The sequence below is a fragment of the Nylanderia fulva genome, unplaced genomic scaffold (assembly GCF_048542155.1).
Source record: "Nylanderia fulva isolate GAGA-0341 unplaced genomic scaffold, ASM4854215v1 Scaffold16, whole genome shotgun sequence".
NCBI classification, from domain to species: domain Eukaryota; kingdom Metazoa; phylum Arthropoda; class Insecta; order Hymenoptera; family Formicidae; genus Nylanderia; species Nylanderia fulva.
In genome coordinates, this window is record NW_028189835.1 from 594,556 (window position 1) to 602,595 (window position 8,040).

The 8,040-nt window shown below is 36.9% G+C and overlaps 1 protein-coding gene across 1 annotated transcript; it reads right to left on the minus strand.

Moving 5' to 3' along the window:
• Positions 1-2,254: 2,254 nt before the first annotated feature.
• On the minus strand, positions 2,255-5,747 carry LOC114928532 (achaete-scute complex protein T3). The gene is made up of 2 exons (XM_029299780.2): positions 4,598-5,747; positions 2,255-3,005 (listed from the first exon to the last, which is right to left on the minus strand). The coding sequence occupies exon 1, from the start codon at positions 5,476-5,478 to the stop codon at positions 4,612-4,614; it is 867 nt and encodes a 288-aa protein (XP_029155613.1). The 5' UTR covers positions 5,479-5,747; the 3' UTR covers positions 2,255-3,005; positions 4,598-4,611.
• Between the last annotated feature and the right edge of the window lie 2,293 nt (positions 5,748-8,040).

The following is an 8,040-nucleotide window of genomic DNA, read 5'->3' on the forward strand; positions in this document are numbered from 1 at the left end:
ATTCCGCGTCGACTATTCTTTTATTTTTTCTCTCTCTCTCTCTTCTTCGATTAAAATAATATCTACATTAAACTTTGCATAATCGACTAAATTTGCATTTATACGGTGATAAATGTATTTTTATTTATTTATTTTTTTTAATAGACCCTTTTGATTGGTTTGACATTATACTAGATTGATATGTTGCATTTTGCAAGTCAATTAAGGCATACGCATCGCAATCTTTAACACTAAAACTCAGTCGTTTTAAGTCGTTTTGCGGTTTCGAAAATTGTGAGGCAGCCAACGCCCGAAAAGGAACGCACGACGGGGAAATTACTGTTATTTTCTCGTGTTATTTACTCAAGAACCACACAGCGACACGATCCGATGGGGCTAATCGAGAGCAGCTTCTGCGCAGTGACATGGTCAACTTCTTTTGCGAAATATAATAATATTCGAAAATACATATCGATAAACGACAAATTGCAAATTCTTTCTCTTTAAAAAAATTTATAATATCAAGATTTAAAAAACCAATCTACTTTTTGGGAAGAAATACGCTTCACCTAAAGTATTAAAAGAAGATTTAATTTATATGACAGAACATGTGCACATTTCTTTGTTATTAAAAAATTTGCTGAGTGTAAAAAAATTTGTATTACAAAAATAATGAATGTTTCGTATTCACGTTATGCAAATAACAGAGATAAAACCATTATAATATTTTCAATGTAACGGATGAAATCGAGATCATCAAACCCGCTAGAGGGGATGAGGATTAGATTTGACAATGTAGAGAAGTCTTATTTATAATAGTTAGTTGTTAACCCTTGGCAGCAAAAGAATACAAGAGAAGTTAATTACAGTAAGTTACAGAAAGCAATCCGCTAAATTTAAATAAATTATATGCTGCAAAATTATTACGATTCTAACGTAGAGATGTCGTTGGGGAAAGGGAGGTAAAAAGATAAATAACAGTTTTGTAAAATTATTCATAACGTCACATCCGTTATAATCAACGAATTGCCGTTAAATTTTATTACAATATTTTTTTATTTACAAAAAGGCACTGCCGATCACGAAACGTCGTTGATCGATTCATTCTGGGCGAATACATAAATCTGATTGTGTGAGCGATTCATCGCTCGTATTTATACACAATAATTTATAACATAAAGAATTAGTGTTGTCAATATTCAGGTACATAAATATTTCTAATAGTATACTTAGATATTCTAATATTTCGGATCTAGGCACGGAACTTATTTTAAAATAGGAAACTCCGAATGCTAAACAATGAGGCTATGTTTATATTCTTAAAAACGACGTCTCTCTCTTTCTCTTTTTTCTTTCTTTCTGCAACTATAGTTAAACATATCGTTGTTTGAATGTGTAGCATCAGAGAATAATATTATAGTCTAACAAATATATTAATTATATGTGCTTGTGTGTATGAATTCCCTGAATCTTCTTTGATCAACAATATTTCGATTCTTATAATATACAGTTATATATAATCTTAAGTTAATATATGTAACTTCGTAGCATCGTTTTAGTATATTATTATTATATAAATTACCAATTATGATTGAAGCACATTTAAATAAAAATCTACAATAAAAAAAGAATAAAAATTGATCGAAATATCAAAATTTTAATCGAAAAATAATGTAATGGATTTAAATACTTGCGTGTATTTTTTATAAATTTGAATAGACACATATCAGATATATAACCCGAGAAATATATATAGAGATGATTCCACATACTAACAATACTAAAAATAATTATTACACAATAATATAACAATATTTATAATTATAATTATGATATAATATAAATATAATAATTAAGTAACGTAATAATGTGATGTGCTTAAAATAGTAATAATTATGTATAATATAATAATAAGTATATTATATCGAACATACCGGGAAAACATCCGAAAAAATACTCGGACATCTAAATACTGACAGCACTAACATTTATTCATTAACACTCAGTTACTAACACGGCCAGCGATTCTATAAAATCTGTAGAGATTTTATAGAATCTTTACAGATTTTATAAAATTACTGCAAATTTTTAACATATATACAATACATATATATGTGTATAATTATTATTGTACAAAAATTAAATAATATAATATAATGCAATACATAATATAATATACAATATAATATATATAATATAATATAATGTAATATAATATAATATATAATTATTATTAAAATTATTATACACAATAATAATTATGACATATCAATGAATTAATTTCTTTTTAAGAATAATCTCAAGTTATTAGTAAACTATTCATTTGAAATATTTCAAACGAGAATTGCATGATTTAAAGAGATAGTTTAAAGCATCAATTTTTTTCCTCTGTATGAAATATGTACGTGTGTGGAATATGTATGTATGTGCTTTCGAAATATGTACATTTCTCATAATTTATTCACACTTTGCATATATTTTTATGTTGCTCTTGAGAAACCACGCAACTTTTGTTTAAAATATATTTTTCAATTGCAATAAATAATTAAAGAATAAATTGAAATCGTTAAAATATACGAGATATCTTGAATAAATAATCAATTGTCGATGAAATGCATTCTCTATCTCGGAGAGCATGTTTATTCTTAAATAATAAAATGCGAAAAAGTATATTTTTGCGACAATAAATTATATAAAATATACACAGATAATTAAAAATTGCAATTTTATATTTGTTGTATAGCTGTGTACTTTCAAAGTACTGCTTCTTTTAATCGTATGCTTCGAAGGTGTGTATGTTTGTGACATCTCGATACGACAAACATAGTTTTTAAAGATAATCCATATAAAAAGCTTTCGCATTTGTACAAAAGAAGATAACATATTACACTAATTTAGACGACAAAATGCAAAATATGATAATATGACTAGATTATAATTAATGCAACAGCCGCTTTCTTCGTTTACCTTTGTTTCGCTTAATATTTGTCTTTGACCCTCTTGATGTCCTTCTGCATTCGGTCATGCTGTAACAAAAAACGGGAAAAGATCATTAGATAAATTAATATTTATTTTAACCAAAAAAATTTTTTTTATTTGTAGACTCTATGTGAATTTTGTGACATTCAATGTTTACGCACGTAAACATTGTTGATTTTTCCGACTGGATCACACTTCTTCTTAGTAGAAAGATGATAAAAAAGAAGCTTTGCAGGTATACGAAATGAAAGAAGGGGATGATTCAGGTAAGGGCGGTTTACTGCAAAGGAGTCCCGCTCCTCGTGAGCAAAGTGAGAGAAAAAGTGGAAATGAGAGGAGAAGAGAAAGAAAGGAGAACGTCGTACCGGTTCAAAAACCGACAAACGGAGGGATGGGCATATCCTGAAAGATGCATTCAAGTTAAACGCGGCAGACGAAATCGTCTTCGTGAAAAAGAGAGGTGGAACGTTAGATGGATAAAGGAGAAGAGCGATAGGGGAAAAGTGAGAGACAGGGATAAGGAAAACCATATATACGCGTTGAGTGAAAGTTACGTCCATCAAGATTAGAGTTGAATTTGGACGTGGATTTAGTGAAAAGGGCAAACTTCGAATATTTGTTCATACTTGCAATTTTTATTGAATTCTTTCAATCGAAAAAGATTAGAAGCAGGGAGAATATTTTACTTCAAAAATTATCGTAGAAATTCTTCACATATTTCCTAACTTGAATTTGTCACGTTTAGGATTTTTATAATCTTAAATAATTTTATTCAAGTATTATAATCTGCACAAAATGATAAACTTGTTTTATTATTTTTATATATTATGTTTTAATTTTATACGCTTGTTTTAAAAGTGGTAGCGTTTTAAAACTCACACTTTATACAATATATATACAAGTTAAAAAAAAAAAAAAAAAAGGTGTCTTTCCTCGATCATCGGATCGAGCGACTTGGAAATCTTGCTGAAGGGTGAGAGGCGGGTGAGGTAGAGAAAAAACGGTAGAAGAGGGACCGCACTGACGCACACATATATACGTATTAACGTATCGTGAAAGAAATTGCGGCACAAAAGCGTCGCTCCTCGAATGTATACTCGGTACCCCTCTGAATGGAGTCTGCGATTTGAATGGAGGGTTTCAGCGAGGGTTCGCGCGCGCCATTGTGAGGGGGCAAGGTCACAAATCTAGTCGGAAATTTCTTTGAGCTTCCCGTAACATAGCGAGACATTCACCCTTGGATGAAATATATGATTGCCAACTGGTGAGGGTGGCAACGAAGGGAAGAAATATTTTAAAAAATGGAACGAATCGATCGAGTTCGTGTCGAACTGTGTTCATCTGATTGATTGATAATCAATTATAAATTATTTCATTATTTCAAAGTTAAATATATTAATTGAAAATAAACTTTATCGGCAGAGATTTTTATTACAAATCTCGTAAAAGATTATAAATCGACTCGAGATATCATAAAATCCAATTAATTACCTAAGAAATGATTAAACAATAAGATAAGGCTGACGTTCACAATTATTGGCACGCGATGCAGCAATCGAAGGTCATGAAACCTTGCAAAGCGAATGATCTGCGAGTTACAACTACCAACTAGAGATAAACGATGAATCACGACACCAACCTTGAGAAGGACACTCATTGACTCTGCCACCAAGTGATGGCATCCAGTAGCTCTTCGTCCTCTGGGCTCATCGGCTCGTGATTGTCGTAACTGTCGGAATACGTCGTGTAAAGCGTACCAGACGTGCTGTAACCTTGACTTCCAGCTGACGAGGTTTCAGAAACGAAGCTCGGCGTCGGCGAACTCGACGCTTCCGAACATGTTGTCGGAACGAAAGTCGGGCTCGAATTCTGCCGGATATGTTGATGGTGGTGCAGATCAGACTCGTGCGGACTACCGTGATGACGTATTTCCGTGATGCCACCTCGTAGTCTCAATTCCGCCGTATGACCGGAATCCATTCCATTTTCGGAATCGGGCGAATTGGAGGACGTGGAAGAGATGGGCGAGGCTCCGCTCGACTCGGAACCGCCGTTGTGCTCGTCCAGAAGACGTTGAAGACTTTTGATATACTCCACCGCCATTCTCAGGGTTTCCACTTTAGACAGTTTCTTGCTGCCGGCTCTGGATCCACCGTGAGTCCCGGCCGTACTGCTACCCAGCGCCTGAGCCACCGTCTGCGGTATATGTTGCCTCAGAGTGGCGAATCCATTGTTTACCTGCTTCACCCTGTTGCGTTCTCGCGCGTTTCGTCTCGCCACCGAGGCAGGCTGATGCGGAACCGTGCCGTAAGGCCCACTGGACTGGCCGTAGATCTTGGAGCGCTTACATCCATGTTGCAGGCCACTATTATTGGTCGGCATACCGCTGGTGGAGACAATCACGTTGCCGCGATGGGTCTGCGCGGTCGAAGTAGCGTGAAGGCCGTGGTGATGATGCTGCTGCTGTACACTCAGCATGATGGGTAGGACGCTCTCTTCCTTGGGCCCCACTAAAGTCATATCACGGGTCCAAATCCCCCCACCACCCAGAAGTAGGATTGTGGTAGCGCGTGCCAGGCGACCTTCGTAGACTGCACTGTTCGATATATATATATATATATATATATATCGAAGAGAAAAACTTGATCGAGGATGAGATTCTCGTTGACACCTCGTGGTACGCGCAACTTTATAATTAAACCGAGCAACCGATCGACCGACCGACCGATCGATCGAAAAGACAAGCGTAGGAAGAAAAACGAAACTGCACCCTCGATGCTGTCGGTACGATTCTGGCTCCCGAAATGCTTAGCCAATGAGGGCTCGGGGCCTTATATAGCTGGGGCAGGCACGCGCCTGCTATCCCCTCCACCGAACCTTCGTACTCGATCGGGTCCTAAACCCCCGGTCTTCTCTCTTTCTTTCTCTCTTTCTCTTTCCCCGTCTTACCGGCCCGCAGTGCCTCATACCCTCGTGATTTCCCACTACTGCGGACCCAAAGCCCTACGCTGCCCGAGATTCTCATTTCCAGTCGTCCTCGTACTAGTACGCCGATACTATTCCGATCTGTTTACCGATTTACGTCTCAACGCATTGTTATCGATGTGATAGGACCTGTCATTAACACGTGCTCGAATTCATTGATTAACTAATAGAAAGGATCAATTTTCTCCATTTCGAAAAATACGAATTATATACATTTCTTTCATTATATTTTTCATGAATAAGATAATCAATGTGTGAAAACAAGTACTAAGATTAATTTTTATTATTTTTTTTTTATCTTTATAAACTATAGTTTACTTAAACCATAGAATTTTAAAAAACTATACGTATATTAAAACCTGATTTCTCTCTTTCTCTATATTTAAAATACATAATTTATTTATCAATAAAAAATACTGGTTATAATTGGCTATTTATAATTGAGGAAAGTTTAATCGAATATGAAGAAGAAGAAGAAGAAGAGGGAAAAATATAAATGTTGATACTGTGAGTAAAACAAGACACGGGTTATCATCATTTTGAGGAAGATTGTCGATTTTTTAATAAAAATTCAATCGCAATCAACAAAATACAAATAATCCGCAATTGAATAAGTGTCAATAAGGCCCAATGTCTGCGTATTCGGCCAAATTCCGGCCCGATTCCGCGTGAGAGACACTGTTGCGCACATATGAAGGGTCCACATCCCCACCGGCCTCGCGGTGTCTCGGGGATCGAAATTTGAACAGTTACCGGGAGAAAGAAAAGCTGGTCCGGGCAAGTTGATGAAGCGAGACGACGAGAGAGCGAGGTGTAGAACGCATGACAAGGAGAGAAGCCGAGGAAGAAGAGGAAGAAAAATGATGAGGAACAAGGAGTGGGAGGAGATGGAGAGGTCTGCGGCTGGAGGGAAGCTGTGCAGAAGACGAAGAGGTATCGGAGAAGGGTGAGGGAGCCCGGTGGCACGGAACATACGAGTACCCGAGACGACTGCAACAGGAGGGCGAGAGGAGAGAAAAGTAGTGATGGCAAAAAAAGAGATAGCGATGGGTACGACTGTAGCACGTCTTCTCCGTAGCAGTGTCCTCTCGTTGTCTTTCTTAAGATACGCACAATTTATTAGAAATATATTCCAATTATTGCATCAAATAATGCAAAAGGGTTGAAACATTTCTATATCTCGTCGATATAGATTTTTATTATTCGAACAAAAAGAAATTCTTATTTTTGCACATTTATTGACGAAATGGAAAGCTTCAGTAGATCAGAAGATTTCGTGCATCAAATCATCATACTTAAAAAAAAAAAAAAAAAAAAATTACGGAACCAACGATATCAAGTTCACTGCTGTCACTAGTAAAGAAGACATGTATGACGACAAAGAGGAAGGGGAAGAGACGCGAGCCGTCCTCCCTTCCTCACATTCGTGGCGCGCGCCTACTCCCATCCGCTGATTCCCTTCTCCTCCCTTTCATTCGTCCGGTTTTATCCTCGCCGAACGGAGCGTGCGTGCGTGTACGAGGGCGCACGCGTGCTTGCTCGAGCCTCGTGCGCTTAAGGGCGCTTGCATGGGGTGGGGGGTGGGAGGGGAGGAAGGGGATGCGCGTACATGTGTGTGCTCGCGCGTGGAGAACAGGTATACGCGTTCCTTTTTCCTCCTTTTGATTCTCTCTGGCGGTTCTCCCGCGTCTCTCTTTTCTACAGGTTTGTCTTTCTCCTTGTCGAAAAGGCGACTCACGAGGGAGCGCTAGAGGACGACCGACGTCTAGAGAGAGGCTCCTGCTGGACACATTTTTACGTGAATAAATAAACGTTGCAGGACGATTCGGATTTAGATAATAGATGCGCGCTTTGAATCCCTGATAAGGACGACGAGTATGTGTGGGAACGCGAAAGAGGATAACCGACATTTCAGAGTGCTGAATGTTTAAGCGCGGGTGGGAAATATATATGTAAAACTGAATATATAATTTTACAGAACTGCATAGTTTACATTAATATAAATAGATACATTATTACTATTTCACTGAAAACTCACTATGAAATTCACGTCACACGTATAAATTTCTTCATAGGGTTGATGATATTTGAATATAT

Excerpts from the sequence above, each read along its gene's own strand:
- LOC114928532 (XM_029299780.2), bottom strand. The coding sequence starts at position 5,478 with ATGACTTTAGTGGGGCCCAAGGAAGAGAGCGTCCTACCCATCATGCTG.